At 41.4% G+C, this 18,117-nt stretch overlaps 1 protein-coding gene and 1 long non-coding RNA gene across 5 annotated transcripts in view; one reads left to right on the top strand and one right to left on the bottom strand.

The window, feature by feature from the left end:
- Positions 1-3,436: 3,436 nt before the first annotated feature.
- On the top strand, positions 3,437-17,674 carry LOC126501716 (uncharacterized). The gene is made up of 4 exons (XR_007591788.1): positions 3,437-3,549; positions 5,489-5,630; positions 17,275-17,383; positions 17,538-17,674. It is a non-coding gene; the product is annotated as an uncharacterized lncRNA (long non-coding RNA).
- Tet1 (tet methylcytosine dioxygenase 1) overlaps positions 12,254-18,117 on the bottom strand; it is a 51,851-nt gene continuing 45,987 nt past the window's right edge. For all 4 annotated transcript variants that reach the window (XM_050142515.1, XM_050142540.1, XM_050142531.1 and 1 more), the window contains 2 exons: positions 17,513-17,798; positions 12,254-15,580 (listed from right to left, as the gene is read on the bottom strand). In XM_050142515.1, coding sequence (XP_049998472.1) covers positions 14,775-15,580; positions 17,513-17,798 — 1,092 coding nt within the window. In that variant the 3' untranslated portion in view covers positions 12,254-14,774. The remainder of the gene's footprint in view (positions 15,581-17,512; positions 17,799-18,117) is intronic.

The raw sequence follows: 18,117 nt of genomic DNA, 5'->3' as shown, positions 1-18,117 counted from the left end.
GAGTACTACACAGCAGAAAAAAATAATGACAGCTTAAATTTTGCAGAAAAATGGATGGAACTAGAAAACATTATTTTGAGTGAGGTAACCCAGACACAGAAAGACAATTATCACTGTACTCACTCAGGTGGTTTTTTAAACATAAAGCAAAGAAAGCCAGCCTATAAACTACAATCCCAGAGAACTTAGACAATAATACGGACACTAAGAGAGACTTACATAGATCTAATCTACATGGGAAGTAGAAAGTATAAAAAGACAAGATCTCCTAAGTAAATTGGGAGGATGAGGACCTTGGGGGTGCTTGGAGGGGGAAGGAGAGACGCAGGGAGGGGAGCAGAGTAAAATGTAGAACTCAATAAAAATCATGGAAAAATTTAAAAAATTAAAAATGAACAAAAAATTATATAAATAAACCAAGATCCATACCAATGCAAAGTATTTATCTCTATATCATATCCCCCTTACATGTAAACAAACATTTATAAACAATATTTGGGAATATGGGAGTAGTTCTCTTCAAACTGCTTTCCACTGTTTATTGGACAAAGTAATTTTTTGAGGGGTGTTCAAGGTGACCTTTCAGGAGATGTTGGTCCATCAAATCACATTAGTCTGGAAGGATTCCACAGGTTCTCATCCTCTGTGGAAACAAAAGAAGAACCTCTTTTCTAAAGCAACAAATCCTTAGACCCAAATTTTGAAGACAAGATATCTTTAGAGTATATATGTTGGTTACTTAGCTCCTTCACAGTCAAAAATTTCAAAGAAAGCACAATAATATACATAATCCAGACTTTTCTGTATATCCCATCTTTACGTGACTTTTCTTACTCTATTACTTTTTTTTCTTTTCTTTCTTTTTTTTTTTCAAGACAGGGTTTCCCTGTATAACAGTCCTACCTGTCCTGGAATTAACTCTTGTAGACCAGGCTGGCCTTGAACTCACAAAGATTCACCTGCCTCTGCCTCCTGAGTGCTGGGATTAAAAGCGTGCATCACCACTGCCTGACTCTATTACTTTTTAATATTTATTTTATTATCTTTACTCCTTTAAACTGTGACTATCTGTACATTGTTTCCTTAAAGACTTTGTTTTAAAGCTGAAAAATAAAAATCCCATTATCAAAAAAAAATCACATTATCTGCCGGGCGGTGGTGGCACACACCTTTAATCCCAGCACTTGGGAGGTAGAGAAGCAGGCAGATCTACAAGAGCTAGTTCCAGGACAGGCTCCAAAACCACAGAGAAACCCTGTCTCGAAAAACCAAAAAAAAAAAAAAAAAAAACACATTATCATCTCATTAGATGCTGAAAAAGCCAAAATACAACATCCCTTCATGATAAAGGTCTTGGAGAGAGCAGGGATACAAGGAACATACCTAAACATAATTAAGGCAATATACAGCAAGTCAATAGCTAACATCAAACTAAATGGAGAGAAACTCCCATAGATTCCACTGAAATCAGGAACAAGACAAGGTTGTCCACTCTCTCAATATCTATATTCAATATAGTTCTTGAGGTAGTAGCTAGAGCAATAAGACACCAAAAGGAGATCAAGGCGATACAAATTGGAAAAGAATAAGTCAAACTCTCACTGTTTGCTGATGATATGATAGTTTACGTAAGTGATCCCAAAAATTCTACCAAGGAATTTCTACAACTCATAAACACTTTCAGTAATGTAGCAGGATACAAGATTTTCTATTAAGATTTATTTATTTATTATGTATACAGTATTATGTCTGCTTGTATGCCTACAGTCAGGAAGAGGGCACCAGGTCTCATTACAGATGGTTGCGAGCCACCATGTGGTTGCTGGGAGTTGAACTCAGGACCTCTGGAAGAGCAGTCAGTGCTCTTAACCTCTGAGCCATCTCTCCAGCCCCAGGATGCAAGATTAGCTCAAAAAAAATCAGTAACCCTCCTGTACGGATGATAAAAGGGCAGGGGAGGAAATCAGAGAATCAACACAATAGCCACAAATAACATAAAATATCTCGGAGTAACTCTAACCAAACAAGTGGAAGACTTGTATGACAAAAACTTTAAATCTTTGAAGAAAGAAATTGAAGAAGACACCAGAAAGTGGAAAGATCTCCCATGCTTTGGGGTAGGCAGAATTAACATACTAAAAATGGCAATCTTGCCAAAAGCAATCTACAGATTCAACATAATGCCCAGGAAAATTCTTCAAAGACCTCAAAAGAATGATATTCAACTTCATATGGAAGAGCAAGAAACCCAGGATAGCCCCCTATGGGTGGCCAGCTTCTGATTGGCCCTCCCATAAGGGGAGGAGCCCATGGGGTCAGGGGTCAGGGAGATGTCACGCCTTAGACTAGAGGTAGTTACTTCCCTGGGCTAAGGATTGGAAAAGATTTTGCCTCTAGACTAGAGGTACTACTTCCCTACAAAGGGATTGGTTGGGTTTTCCTGCTCGGGGATCAGTTGGTTTTGTGTCTTGGGCAGAGATGGCTCTGACTTCAAAGCCCAACTGTGTTTCTTTCTGTGGTCCTTTTTATTTTTTAGGCTCTAATTTTAGGCTCTGGTTCTAGGGGCAAAGTGTGTTCTTTTGGTTCTGGTTTCAGGGTCAGGGTATTTTTTCTCTCTGACTCTGGGTTCAGGGATAAAGTGTTTCTTTTGCTGGCTTAGGTCCCAGATCCAGGGTGTGTTTCTTTCACTGGCTCTGAGTTCAGAGCCAGGATGTTCACAGATTGTCCTAGGACTATGGACGTGCTGGGGTCTGGGTTTCTCACCCTCCAAAAAAGGCACACCTCCTAATAGTGCCACTCCCTGTAAGGTTGTGGGGGCCAATTGCTTGCAAACTACCACAATAGCTAGCTCTAACTGACTTGGTAGATGATATGTATATAGACCAGGCCAGCCTCAAATTTGGAGATCTACCTGCCTCTGCCTCCCAAGTGCTGGAATTAAAGGATAGAACACTGTGCCCATCCAGTTCATGTGCAAATCTTAACTTTATGTAAATTAAATTTATTTACTGCCCTCTTCTCACACACTTTTTGCTGTCTAAAGGCCTATAGCTAATTTCAAATTCTTGAGGATCCCTGCCCCCTCTCCCCAATACAGGGTTTCTCTGTGTGGAACTGGCTGTCCTTGAACTTGCCGTGTAGACCAGGGTGGCCTTGAACAGGGTGGCCAGAGTTCCCTTTGCCTCTAACTCCCTAGTGCATGTGTGTGGAATTTTACTGTTGCATGTGGGTAATGATGTGTGTGCATGTGAATGCCAACACTAAGGAGTCCTAGAGAATCGGAGCAGGTCAGAGATAGGTCTCTCCCTCCACAGTGGAGAACACAGAGACTGAACTGGAGTCAGTCTGTAGTACTGGACCTCACAAATGTTGCAGATTTGTTTGTGTTGTTGCTAGGAGACAAACAATAAGTTAAACCTTGATTCAGGGGCAGAGTCCATGTTCCACTAACCATAATGAACCGTAGAGTTTTCTGGAGGATCTGGGTGAAGATGGTCACAAGAAGGCATGAAGAAGGGCTTGGAAAGATCCTCGGGCTTTTTCTATCTGGTACGTTGGAGAGAAGGGTCGGCTGATTTTTTTTCTGTTGCTCTGTGGATCTATCAGGTTTAAACTTTAATATCTGACTCTTGAGAATCGTAGATAAAAACAGTAAAAAGAAGTTGTACACATAAGCCAGAGATTGAGCTCCAACTGAGGAACATAAACCCGATTGGTTCATTTCAAATTAATTTTGTGTGTGAGTTAAGAATCCACTGTAAACCGGGTGGTGGTGGCGCACACCTATAATTCCAGCACTCGGGAGGCAAAGGCAAGCAGATCTCTGTGAGTTTGAGGCCAGCCTGGTCTACAGAGTGAGTTCCAGGACAGCCAAAGCTGTTTCACAGAGAAACTCTGTCTCGAAAAACAAAAGAAAAAAAAATCCAATGCAATTGTTTCCTATATAAAACCCAAGTATCCTCAGCACCAACTATCTAATAGTGATTTCTTCTGTTGTGTACCTTGTTCGACACATAGTTGAAAGAGTAGACTGTGTACAGCAGATGGGAGTAATTGTGAGCTTTCAGTTTTATTCAACTGACTGGACTGTGTGTGCTCACACCATTCCCAGACACTTTTAATTGCCTTTTGAAAAGTGGATACTCTGGCAGTCTTTATTTTTTTTTTTTTAAAATAATCCACAATCTTTCAAAAAATATTTATGAATTATGAGAGGTGTCTGTGTGCATGTGTATTCATACAGAATATGTGTAGGGGTGAGAGGACAACTGGCAGGAACTGGTTCGCTCCTATTGTCATGTGTGTCCCAAGGACTGAATTTAGACCTTGCTCAGGCTTGGTAGAAAGCTCCTCCAACCCCCACTGAACCATCTAAGTCGTTCTTGCTTTGTTTTGTTTTTTTTTAGAGAGTCTCATGCTACTGTGGCAACTTTGAGTCATTCTATACAGCTGACAATGACCTTTATCTTTCAGGTGCTAGGACTGCAGGCGAGGTCACCATGCTCCATTTACACACTCTTAAGGGTGGAACCTAGGGTCTCTACGAATATAGGCAAGCTCTTCACCAGCTAGTCTGCGTCCCTAGTGTTCTTGCCCCTCCCTCGCCTCTTAGTAAGGTCATCTTGTGCTGCTGAGGCTGGTAGTAGGGGTCACCGGCTCCAGTCATCTTCCTGTCCCATCCTCTGGCAGGCTGACAACAAGTGAGTGGAGTCACTCACAGTTGGCTTTTTTTTTTCCTTTCTTTTTCTTTCTCTCCCCTCCGAAGTTTGAATATTCTCACAGGTTCTTGCTTTCTTTGCCAGTTTAAGTCTTAACCAAACTCAAAGTGATTGGTGCTATTTCTCAAATTCTTGGAGATTCAAAGTTTGAGATCAAACAAAACAGCAGAAAGGAGAAAGCAAGTTGCATATTGTTACTAGTTTTGAGCACAATGAATGGAATTGATTCTAAAATTAAGGGTAGATATCATGTCCTATGCATATGGAAGTGGTGTAGGAATACAATCAACCCTGGCTCCTTTTCTCCCTCACTGCACACTACAAAACAAGGTTTCTTTGTATAAACCTGGCTGCTATGGAATCCACTCTAGACCAGGGTGGTCTCAAACTCAGAGATCCACCTGCTCTGGCCTCCAGAGTGATGGGATTAAAACAATGCTCTACCACCAGCTGATGTGGGATTCCCATCTGTATGCTGAGATTACCATTAATGAATAAAGAAACAGCTTTGGGCCTTTAGGAAATCAGAATTTAGCTAGCCGGGGGGAAAAACTAAACTGAATGCGGAGAGAAAGGAGACAGAGTCAGGGAGAAGCCATGGAGCCGCTGCCAGAGACAGACATGTTGAAACCATGATCCTCATGGTAAAATATAAAATAATGGATATGGGTTAATTCTCAATGCAAGAAGTAGCTAGCAATTCAGCAATTCGCTGAAGTAATTGACCAAGCAGTGTTTTAATCAATACAGTTTGTGTCTGGTTCTTTCAGGTCTGAGCTGCCAGGCAGCTGAGAAACAAACAAGTGGCCACCCCTTCAACAACCAGCCAGTGTGATTTAACTTTTCTATGCCGATTTTCCAACGGAGGATTAGGTGCATCCACGTGTGGAAAAGGAATCGTGCTAGCACAGTGTAAGCTACAAAAGTATCTCTGCTCAGGTGTACGAATCAACCACCAGAGGACTGGGAGAAAGAGTGGGCAACATCTGATCATATATCTAAAATACCACAGGTATACAAACACCTATAATCTCAGACCTCAGAATGTTCAAGCAGGAGTAACTGACACCCAGTTTGAGGCCAACACAGATTGTAACACAAGACCTTGTCTTAACCAAAACAAACACAAAGCAAGGACTTTGTGTGGGCTAATCTAGAGAACAGTATGCTAAGTGAAATAAACTGTTCACTCTATTCCACCTTTATTTTTTTTATTTTTATTTTTATTTTTTTGGTTTTTCAAGACAGGGTTTCTCTGTGGCTTTGAAGCCTGTCCTGGAACTAGCTCTGTAGACCAGGCTGGTGTTGAACTCACAGAGATCTGCCTGCCTCTGCCTCCTGAGTGCTGGGATTAAAGGCTTGCGCCACCACCGCCCGGCCTCATCTTTATTTTAAAATGGCAAAAACTATACAAATTATAATCACTTTAGTGTTGTGGAAAATTATTTTAAGGTGTGTAACTGTTGTTGATGCTGCATTTGTTAACTCTGTGCAGCTGTGCTTCTCTGCATGTCTAAAAGACCCGATGGTCTAATAAAGATCTGAATGGCCAATAATGAGGCAGGAGCAAAGGTAGACAGGGCTGGCAGGCAAAGAGAATAAAAAGGAGAACCTTGGGGCTGGAGAGATGGCTCAGAAGTTAAGAGCACTGACTGCTCTTCCAGAGGTCCTGAGTTCAATTCCCAGCAAACACATGATGGCTCACAACCATCTGTAACGAGATCTGGCGCCTTCTTCAGGTGTGTGGGAAGCAGAATGTTGTACACATAATAAATAAATAAAAAACCAAAAACTTTAAAAAAAAAAGAGAGAACCTAAGAAAGAAGCAAGAGAAGGAGGATGACACCAGGGGCCAGCACCCCCAGCCACACAGGAAGCCATGAAAAAGAAGTAAGGTTTACAGAAAATAAGATAAAGCTCAGAGGCAAAAGATAGGATCATTTTAAGAAGTTGGCTAGAAATGAGCCAAGCTAACCTCCTCGTGTGATTTATTTGGGAGCTGAGTGACAGCTCCCCGCCTCCCAAATAGAGTAAAACAACCAACAACACCTTACTCTTGGGGCTGGAGAGATGGCTCGAGGTTAAGAGCACTGACTGCTCTTCCAGAGGTCCTGAGTTCAATTCCCAGCAACCACAAGATAGCTCACAACATCTGTAATGAGATCTGGTGCCCTCTTCTGGAATGCAGACAGACATGCAGACAGAACAAAACAAAAACAAAAAACCCACTTTTGTCATTACCAAGGGCAGTCACAAGGGAGATGACAGATGCCTACAGACAGTAGGATTATGCGAGGGGGTGATGGAAAACTGTTTGGAGGACTGGAGAGAGATGGCTCAGTGTTTAAGAAACTGGCTATAGGACAATGGGCTTTTATCTGTCACTTGCATTATTTTTAACATAATTCTGATTGGCCAGTAGCCAGGCAGGAAGTATAGGCAGGGCAACAAGAATGCTGGGACAACGGAAGCAGTTGTGAGGGAGATGCAGAGGAAACAAGATGAATGTCTTGCCAAATAAGGTACCAAGGCACGTGGCTAACATAGACAAGAATAATGGGCTAATATAAGATGTAAGAATTAGCTAATAAGAAAAGCCTGAGCTACTAGGCCAATCAGTTTATAATTAATGTAGACCTCTGTGTGATTTCTCTGTGTGGGACTGAAAGGCTGCAGGACCGGGCAGGACAGAAATCTCAGTCAACATCCAAGTACCTGGGTTTCCTTGTACCCATATGGTAGCTCATCTGTCATTCCAACAAGGAAGTGAATGCCCTCTTCCAGCTTCTATAGGCACCAGACATGCACTAGATGCAAAAACAAATATGCAGACAAAACACTTAGGCACATAAAATATTAAAACATACCCTTTCTTTGGTTCCATGGATTGATCTGGGACTTTGGACATGCTAAGCATGTCTTCCGATACAGCATGTAGCACTGATTTTCTGCCCTGTTTTTCTTTTTTCTTGGTTGTTCAAGACAGGGTTTCTCTATAGCTTTAGAGCCTGTCCTGGTTCTAGCTCTTGTAGACCAGGCTTGCCTCAAACTCACAGAGATCCGCTGGCCTCTGCAGGGATTAAAGGCATGTGCCACCACCACCCAGCTGATTTTCTGCTTTTGTTTAAACAATAAGTCCTTTGTAATAAAACTGGGAATGGTAGGTAGATTTTTAAATAAGATTTGAAGATGAAAGAAAAATTAGACGACCAGGTGCAAAATAGAAGTATAAAATTTATTTTATACCACCCACAAAGTTCTGTATAATCAGGAATGATACAATTTGCAATAGCTTAAAAAAAAACACATGACAAAAAGATTTAAAATATATTTTCAATTACAGTATTCACTTATTCTTAGTTAGAACAATAAAAGAAAATTTATGCTTTAAACAAACGAGACATAAGGAAAATAAGACAATTTCCACAACTATTTTTACATTTATGTTTCAATACTAGTAGTACATTTCAATGTATTTCGCTACATAAACATGAAATCATATACAACTGCTGTGCACCAAAATTTAGCTTAATTAGATCTTTCAAGTAACATGCAATTCCAACTTACAAGTATTCAAGTACTGCTAGGAAGTGTTCCATTCTGTGCAGAGGACTCAGTATCGATCATGTATTAAAACCATCATGGCTATAAGAATCTCTTTCCATTTAATGTGAAGTGCTTTCCCTCAGATGTGAAGAACTAAATCAATTACTTTTTGGAATCTTAACAGCATTTTCTAAAATAAAAACTTATTAAAAAATTAATGAGATACAACCGTAGGATGGCGATAGGGGAAAATCAACAGTAAACGTATTCCAAGAGTTAGGGGGCAGGGCTTTAACTTAGGAAAATGCTTATGCACCTAGGGGAAATCCAGCACTGAACATGAATGAGTGTTTTCTTCCCACCAATGATACACCTGTAAACCAAGCTAATGGCATGCGTGTTCATTCATACTGTGGAGAAATAATTGAACTAGAATTTAATGTTGTTCTCTTTGCCATGGAATCGAACAGCTTTCTCCTTAGGGAACACGTCAGGATTTCCTAGTAACCCAAATATAACCATCACCCCACACATCACAATGCAAAAACTGCCCATAATTTTAGCTAGAAAACCATTTCTGGAAAAATATTTCTCTTAAAGCACTTATCACAATATTAACCCCATAAAGGCTAAAAAAAATATGACCATACATTGCAATAAAAATATTTAATCTTTTCTATGAGCTGTGTTTGTAAAGTCAAATACAGTCATTTGATTCCAGCACAAACAGGTGCTGGTAATGGCCAGCTTAAAAGGGGGTCTTACTTGAATATTCAAGGTTACTTTGCCCTCCCCCTCTCCCTCTGTGCCAAAAAATGTAATCACCAGTCAAAATATACTGCTTCCATATAGAGAGGTCGGTAAGATAACCTATTAAGGAGATTACTAGAAACTTTACAAATACATCTCACCATTCCCAACTCTCTAGGTAAATGTATATTTGCTCCAAAGATTTATATGGCTACAAGCGAAGCAGAAGGAACACACACACACACAAACCCAACCAAACAAGACAAACCATACAATCTAGAGACAATACAACCTGTTAGAGACAATTTTGCGTATTTATAATAAAGGGCTAGGAACTAAAGTTGTTAACACCATTGCCTTCAAGAAACCTTCATCTCAATATATTTAAACAAATATATTAAACTTTGATTGTGAGGTGCTTTAAAAGTCCTATTTAAAAAATTACTTGGTGAAAAATTTATTTTGTCTTCCTATGAATAGTAAAGGGTTATTCTCTATGCTTCTGATCACTGAATAGGGTGGTTCACACATGCAATCCCTGCACCTAGGGAATCATAGAACTTGCCCCTGGACTATATTGAATTTTCCAGGTCAGTTAGAGCTATATCGCGAACCTGCTCTATACACAATAAAGTAAAAACCACAAACCACAAACAAAAAAAAATTAATGCATAAATGAGAACTTGAATATAGCTAGGTAAATAAACAGAAACAAAACTGCTAAGAAACATGTTTTATAAATAATTTATATATTTTTCTATTAGCTTTATTCAGTAAAACCCTAATTCAGTTTTTCCTGTATATTTACATGTAGCACTCTGAATTTGTGGGTGGCTCACTGGTTAAGAGCACTTGTTACTTTTCCAGAGGATCTTGGTTAGATTTACAGCACCTTGATGGCAGCTCACAACAGCTGAACTCCAGTTCCAGGGGACCACACTGCTATGGGCACTGCAATATGGCACCCACAGAAGCAAAGCACCCATAATCACATTATTTATATTCCTAGACTTGCTCGGTGGCATGGAGTAAGGTACTAGCAATTCTTGCCACAGAGAGCTGTGTTTGGTATCAATATTGGGGATCAAAAGTTGTTAAGACAGGATCTCATATAGTTGAGGCTGGTCTTAAATCTAAAATCCTACTATTAAATCATACTAAAATCTACCAAATCCTACTAAAGTCTCCCCATGAGCTGGTGTTACAGGTGTGTGGACCATACCAAGGGAGAAATGCTTATTTTGTTAATTTCCGATTTGCTTTCAAAATATCAATCACCTAGATTTTGTTGTCTACTCACAACAGATAAGAAATGCTACAGGTACTTCTTGGTTTCGAGCTAGGCATGCTTAAAAAGCACCAGAGCTTATTCTGGAGCCTAGATCATGTGTAGTGCCTTGGGGCTGTAAGGTCTGAGCTTGGGGTTTGTATATACCGGGGTGAGCATTACCCTATTGCAGTTGAAGAATTTCAGGAGTAAATCTAGCTTAGGAAACGAGAAAGATTGACTAAAATGGCCTGGCTGATTTGTAACATAGCAGATGGGGTTGAAAAAGCCACACAAGAGAATGAGTATGGTTTAATTTGTTTACTCCTAACTGCAAAGTGCTGCACTCTTGATTCTTCCTGCAGTCTTGGGGAATGGTGCCCATTCCAGCATGGTCAGGAAGTGCTGTGTCACTGAGCTCTGTCTGCCTCAGCCCCCTCAAGCAGTTGGGATTACAGATTGAGCCAAATTGGGGATTGGATTTTGTGGCAGCCTGGGCTATAGGAGGTGCTGTCTCAAAAAGGAAGGCAGGAGTGAGGAATCCAAACAATGGCATCTTAAACGAACCAGATGCATTTGCATAAGGGATGATCTGGGGAGGTGGAGCCAGGATACACAAGAGCAGATTTCTAATCACAAGGAAATCAGAAGGTGCAGAAGGAATAAGGAAAATTAATCCTGTAGGGGCTTTTCATACAGCCACAATATAATTTTGAACACAATGGGGCCTAAGGGTTAAACTGATATTGTGAAGAACATATTCTGAGCCTATTGGTTATCTGGGAAAAGAACTGGGGCCAATAAAAGGTTATCTGGGCAGGGTGCCCTGTGTCTATACCCTAACAAGTAAGAAAGATATCTATAGTAGAAATTTCAGAAAAAGCACTACAAGAAACAAACAAAGTCTAGGGTGGGAAGGTGGATAAGAATGCTTTCTGAGCCCACGCCAGAACCTGTCATACAAGGCCAGCTTGGTCTATATCTCCCCAAGCTCCAGGCAAGCCAGGGCTGCATAGTGCAACCCAGTTTCAAAGGAAGAAATTCAACATTCTCAACCATAGTTCAGGACTGACTACACAAGACCCACAAGACTCTAAATGTCCAGCTCCACAACTCAGTACAGACGCCCGTTTCTAGTAAACAGGTAAAAGAAAAGCATGCTCAGGAATTTTCACATGGAATCAGGTTGTGTGGGAGGACTCACTGTCTGAATGGCCTTCCTGATAACAGGATTGGCATTGTATATTTTCTCATGCTATGAGAACACCTGCTTCACTTGGAAAAATCTAGAGGTCTTAAACAACCAAGCAATAACTATACCACAGGGCTAAATATGCCACATTGGAGAAAAACAAAAGCACAGCAAGCTTGGGAGTGCTATGCACAATAAACCAGCATCCCCACTTATAAAGATGGCCACATCACAAGTAACTGCTGGCATTTAACTAGGAAGGGGCAGGAAGGAATTGAGCAACCAGGGAGTATATACACTGAAAATACGCTTTCCTCCGCGTATTTCCACTCAGTCCTCAAGTACGCTGAACACTAGGTTCCAGAGAGAATGACAAAGACAAGGACTGCCTTGTTTATAGGTAAGAGTTAATAGGCTAGTTTTCACTGACAGTCAAGGGAATCTTGACCTAATTTTATCATTTCTTTTTCTGAACCTCCCTGGAGGACAGAAAGCTGTTTTATTTTTGACTTGTGCAAAAATAAGGATAGTTCTCCGTGAGACTGTACTCCCGGGGTGAGAAAACTTGTATAGTTCTAAGAACAGAGTGGCCTTCACGCAATTCCACGCTGATAGGTACCACCTGTTCTGTGGGCGCAGGGCCTGAGCTTTGTGACTTCTACTGCAGTGAGATCACGACATCACTATACACTGAGTGGTGTAACTAAAGGCAACTTTGTTAAAGACTGCATCCACCTCCTCAGTTGGCACATTCCAGCTAAATGTGCCCACGATTGATGTCACATAGAAGTCTCTCAACATGTTAGGTTTGTACGTACTACTGTGGAATGTTGATCAGGAGTAAAAGTACTAGAAAGTAGTTACTTCCTGTTAGTCAAGTCAGCTACGCGAGGATACCATTCAGCTAAGTGATTGGTGACTGGCCTGCAGCTCTGCTAACATGCTGCAAAAGTTGACCTCTGTAGCCTCATGTCCCAACAATATATTGCCATGAAGCTAATGACATGGTTCATTTGGTACCAGGTACATATATATGGTAGATATGAGGCTGCCAAGCACAAGAAGGAAAAACAGCTTGTGGAGGGGTGGAGTACAGCTTTAATCTCGGCAGACAGGCAGACTTCTGTGAATTGTAGGCTAGCCTGGTTCACCGGGAAAGTCCTCAGAGCATCAGCTGAGTTACCATGGAGGTCATGTAACAATGAGACCAATCTTCTCAGGAAGAGTGTTAGGTCATCTCAAAGAAATTTCCTTTGCTTTTTCATAAGACCATTGTTGAGCCAGGCATGGTGGCGTACACCTTTAATCGCCAGCACTCAACAGTCCCAGGACAGTGTGGTTTACAGAGCAGGTTCAAGTTGGAAATCATTACTGTTTTGTTTAGATTTTTCATTCTGGCTGTCCAGAACTCACTGAGAGCCACCAGCCTCTGCTGGGATTAAAGGTGTGCACCACCACTGCCTTTTAGATTGTGTCCTAGGTGGTGATTTAAGGAAAAGCAAAATCAAATGGATCAATTAAATGTAAAGATTAAATTAAATGTGCATTTGAGGATGAATGGATGAATAAATGCACGGCGTGGCAAGGAAACAATTTCTAGTGGGAGCTAAGGCCTAAAACCTCAAAGGTAACTTCAAAGGGAGCTTTCTTGATAGCACACACTAACAAATACAGACACACCTGAAGCAACAAAGAATCAGTTACATACTAACACGTGTAAGAAACCCTAGGCTTTGAAAATAGACTTGTTCTTAAACGGAAATCTAAGGCACACAAAACAATCAGGTCAACAAATTACCCTACTGTATACACTATATATACCCTACTGTATGTATTCACACATCTATTTGCAGATGGAATGCTGATGGACACTTTATTTACAATACTGACCTCTTCAATTCCCTTAGTCAGAAAATTCACACCATATATTATTTTAATAAGTTATTCTCTAGAGAGCTTTGCTGGAACTGTTTGCATTCGCACCAAGATTATGATGATAGTCGTGGACTTCGTATGGCATCTGAGAAGCACCATTAGGGTTCCTGGACTTCTGGAAAATCCAATTCTTTGAATGTCATAGCACCTGTGCATTTGAATTTCTTTTGGTTCTAGGTTTTGTTTAGGGCGTCTTTCTTGGTGTATATATATATGGGAGGAACCTTGGAACACGAAAGTAATCAGAAAGCCAGCTTTACCTGTGACCTTCAAAATGGGGATTACCCAAGAAGTTTGAATTGCCAATTAAATTGTCAATAACCTAAACCCCAAAGGTTAAGATTAATGAATAGGCTCTTAATCGGCTTACAGCATAATTTTTTTTTTTTTGTGACTCTGGGCCAGAAGCAATAGTGGTAATAGCATTTTCCCCCTCAAATATTTTCTCATTTGGGAGGGAAAAGTTACTTAACTATTCTCATGTGGAAACACTGGGAGGATTTGATTGATCCCAATTTGTCCCCTTCTACCATTGAAAACATGTGTCATGATGAAAACATCAATCATGAGGACACTAAAGACGATACTTTTCTAGTTAAAAGGGGGAAAATGATATTGGTGGCAATTTGTGTTTTCAATTTTTTTTGGATTTTGAGGAGAACAGATTTAAATACAGGCTGCAGTTAACAGGATGAAACTCTACACAGTAAATGACTTTTCTGCTATGCAAATATGCATACATAATAGACAATAGGATTCTGCTACTATGCTATTTCAAGTTACTTTATTTAAAAATAGAAAGTGCTTTTAAAAATATATATATTTACAGTTAACGAATAGCCTCCAATCATCACTAGAATAAAGAACTATTTTATACAGGAGAGATATTGTAAGAGAAAGCATTTCATTGGTTTATTTCAAATGTGCAGACATATAGCAATGATCGGAAGATGCTGGGAGGATGGCACCATGAAACAATCATTCGGCTCATTACTACATGTTGTGTGGTTAAGCACCAGGAACTATAGAGCGAACACTGTGTGTCTTGGTTTTTACATCTTCTCGTAGGAACCTCTTAAAATCCTCTTTGTAGTAAAGAAACTTAATTTGAGCACCAAACTATGATTCTGTCATGGTCAACGCCTAACCAAGATATAAAACCAGTATCTTTGCTGAGAATGTATAGCTTCCACCAATTCTCAATCAAAATAGTCACAGTTAAGTACCCACCCACTTCATAAATCTGACCTCGGAGTTGAAATGGGTGAAATGAAGTTACAGTAAGTAAACAACAACGTGACTTCCTTTTGAACAGCACCGTAGGAACTACACCGCACTAGCAAAGGCATTATGGGGAAAAAAGCCTTCAGATCCAATGGTTGTAGGGTCCTGCAACATGAGTGAGCGCGTAAGGGGACACAGTGACAACATTGTCACGGGTTAAGGTGGGTGCAATACGAGAAGGAATATTGCACAGTAAATTGCCTACAAACGATGATTTATCAGGACCCTTCCGTTCTGCAGCCTTTTTCTTAAAAATTTTAGACTCAAACTTAAGCCTGTTGAAATAAAAACCATGACTGGGGAGAATCAGGCCTTTGTGCTGGTAGAATACCAGGGACATCCGTAGGGGGTCATTTCGGTTGGCATTTTCCACAGGGGTGGTGGCATGAAGCTCTCTCCGGGCACATTCAATCATCACTGAACCATGAATGGGTGCTATGGCCACTCCGCCAAAGCTAGGGTTAAGGAAGATCAGCTCATTGTCTGACCAGTACTCCTGAATCTCAGGTTGGTCGTCCTCGGAGGACTGGTCATCTGAGAGGGCACCATCTGAGAGAGGCTCCTCTGCTTCAGAGTGCTGCCCCTCTTCCACCTGACAGGAATCCAGTTCGTGAGCACAGTTGAGGAATGGTAGCTGCTCAGATGGGCTGGAGAGAGGGGTGTCTGCTATGGGGAGAGAAGGCTGAGGAAGAGCAGCTGCTTCACCAGGCTGTTCGGTTCCAGCACCAGCAGCTACATTAGCACCAGAGGGCATTGTACAGGGGACACCGCTACTTGTTTCTGGAAACCCGCCTGAGGCTGTGTTATTGTACGTACAGGTACCTGCTTCTTCATTCACCGGGTGATGAGTAAATGAGGCTGAAGAGAAGCTTTTAGTGTTGTCTGAACCTTTGAAAATAAAATGGGGTTTGGTTTCAATTTGACTCTCTTTGTACTGCTAAACCTCTAAGTTATCTGTCACTTGCTGGTTGCTTGCGTTTTTCTCTTAGTGGTTTTTCTGCCTCCTGCTATTAACTCCCGAGTCGGCAAGCACTCTCTTCTGATCTCAGGATGCATGTCGTGCAGGTAAAAAAGTATTTTTTACATCGCATCTTTAGAATATGGTCTAATCTATATCTTCAGAATATGTATGGAGTGCATACAATAGTCTATGAACTAGTGTGTCATTTTGCCTGTCTTTCATATTCATTTGAAAATTAAAAACTCTGAATATCCTGCTGCTATACGAGCTAAGATTTCAGACTCAGCTCAAAACATTGAGATCCTTTAAAAATAAAGTGGAAAGCCACGCGCTGGTGGCGCCGCCTTTAATCCCAGCAATAGGGAGGCAGAGGCAGGTCCACAAGAGCTAGTTCTAGGACGGGCATAGCTATAGATAGGGAAAAAGGTGGAAAGAGGAAACAAATCTTGTACACGTATTTGTAGCAACACGCCCAGACCCAATTCCAGAATTATCAAATCAATGATATCGATGAGAAGGATTTCCAGTCTTGGAAATGGACCAAGATCTGGTTAAAAAAAAATACTGAATTAGGCAGACAACACCGAAGGACTTCCTGAACAGTTGGGGCTTCCTCTGGGACCTGCTTTGTGACTCAGGACATTGCAGAAAGGGGAAGTCTGTTAGAACAGGCTAGGAGGTGGGATAAAGGAGATATGGGAAAGAGGACAAGGCAGAGGGGAAAAGGGTATTTGTCTCAGAGGATGTCCTCTGGATAGGAGACATAGCACATAGGCAAGACAGGCTTTGAGGGTAAAGGGGAACCACCATGTTAGCATGAACATGTTAATTCCGTGAGCCAAAGGGGGCTGATTAACAAGGCAGAGAGAATGGGAGAAAGGGGCAAGGCCTGCCAGAAATCCATGAAGCATGAAATCAGCATGCAGCCGGGAGGTGGTGGCGCACACCTTTATGCCAAGCACTCCGGAGCAGAGATATTATGCACTATGAGCCTCAAGAGTCGGTCAGTAGTGGCACACACAAGCACTAACTTCCCAGGACACCTGCCTGGTCTGAAAAACACTGTCTCGAAAAACTAAAAAATAAACAAAAACAACCAGGTAGCGGGTGTTGTTGACTGCCATTAATCCCAGAGGCAGGCAGATCTCTTGCAGATTTAAAGCCTGCCTGGTATACAGGACAACCAGAGCTACATGAAGAAACCCTGCTTTGAAAAACAAAAATCAAGATAGCATCACTACAATGTTATTATTAAGTAAAAACTGGTAGTGGTCCTTGGATATAACAGCTGATTAAAAACATAAAAAGGCAAATGTATAAATAATGCGAATGGGCACTGGCGAGATGGCTCAGAGGAAGAGCAGCCACCGGTTGCTCTTCCAGAGGTCGAGTTCAATTCCCAGGAACCACGTGGTGGCTCATAACCATCTGTTATGAGATCTGATGCCCTCTTTGGCCCACAGGGATACATGCAGGCAGAATATTGTATAGGTAATTTATATAATATTTATTTAAAAAATAATGTGAATGAGGACTCAGTGAGGATGAAGAGCAGAATGGAGTAATTTCTGTTGTGTGGTGATTTTGAGATGTGTTATAATTTGCTTATGTATGTTGCTAGGTGGAGCTTGCAGGCACGGGGGATAAATGGAAGAAATCTGGGATCAAAAAGAAGGAGCAAGAGGAGGAAGAACACTAGCATCAAGTGAGAGTAATCGGGAAATTAAGAAGTAAGAGGGAAAACCCTCTCTGAGATCAAGCCTTTCTGGGGGGAAACACTAGTCTGGCTCCTGGGGGCAGCAGTGTGTGTGTGTGTGTGTGTGTGTGTGTGTGTGTGTGTGTGTGTGTGTGACACTTACTGGAGGAGCTCCTCTTCCTTTTCAGTGCAGAGGGAGCTGGTTTCTTGTTCTGCTCTGCCATAGTGGTCCTCCTCTTCCCACACCGAGGAATAGGCTCATTGAAACGTAGTTGCTTCTTCCTGGATGGCTGAACGATCTCAACGGCCCCAGAGCGGATCTTTTCTTCCATTCCCTCTCGGGAGCCAAATTCATCGGTGTCGGCAAGTCGGTGTAACGGGAGGACGTGGAGCTGTTCGTCCTCGGGATTATTCTTGTCGCGGACATCTTTACGAAGCAAAGTACAAACCTGAGGCACAGGGAGGAGGGAGGAAGCCTGTGATCACTCATTCTATGTCTGGCTTCACAGATGTGTGGTGGTTTGAATAAGAAAGGTCCCTTAGGCTCATATTTGAATGCTTAATCAACAAGGATGGAGCCATGTGAACGGATTAAGGTGAGGATCTGTAATAAAAGTCTTCGATCTGGATGTAGGTGGCTCTCTGCCATGAAAATAGCACTGGAGAAATGGCGCAGAGGTTAAGAGCCGTTGCAGCTCACCCAGAGGTCCTGAGTTCAATTCTCAGCAACCACATAAACATCTATAATGAGATCTGGTACCGTCTTAT

Source organism: Alexandromys fortis, unplaced genomic scaffold, assembly GCF_014885135.2.
Source record: "Alexandromys fortis isolate MF-2015 unplaced genomic scaffold, M_Fortis_MF-2015_v1.1 scaffold_9, whole genome shotgun sequence".
NCBI lineage: Eukaryota > Metazoa > Chordata > Mammalia > Rodentia > Cricetidae > Alexandromys > Alexandromys fortis.
Note: the sequence above shows the minus strand (reverse complement) of the source record. Positions and strands in the feature narration are given on the sequence as shown.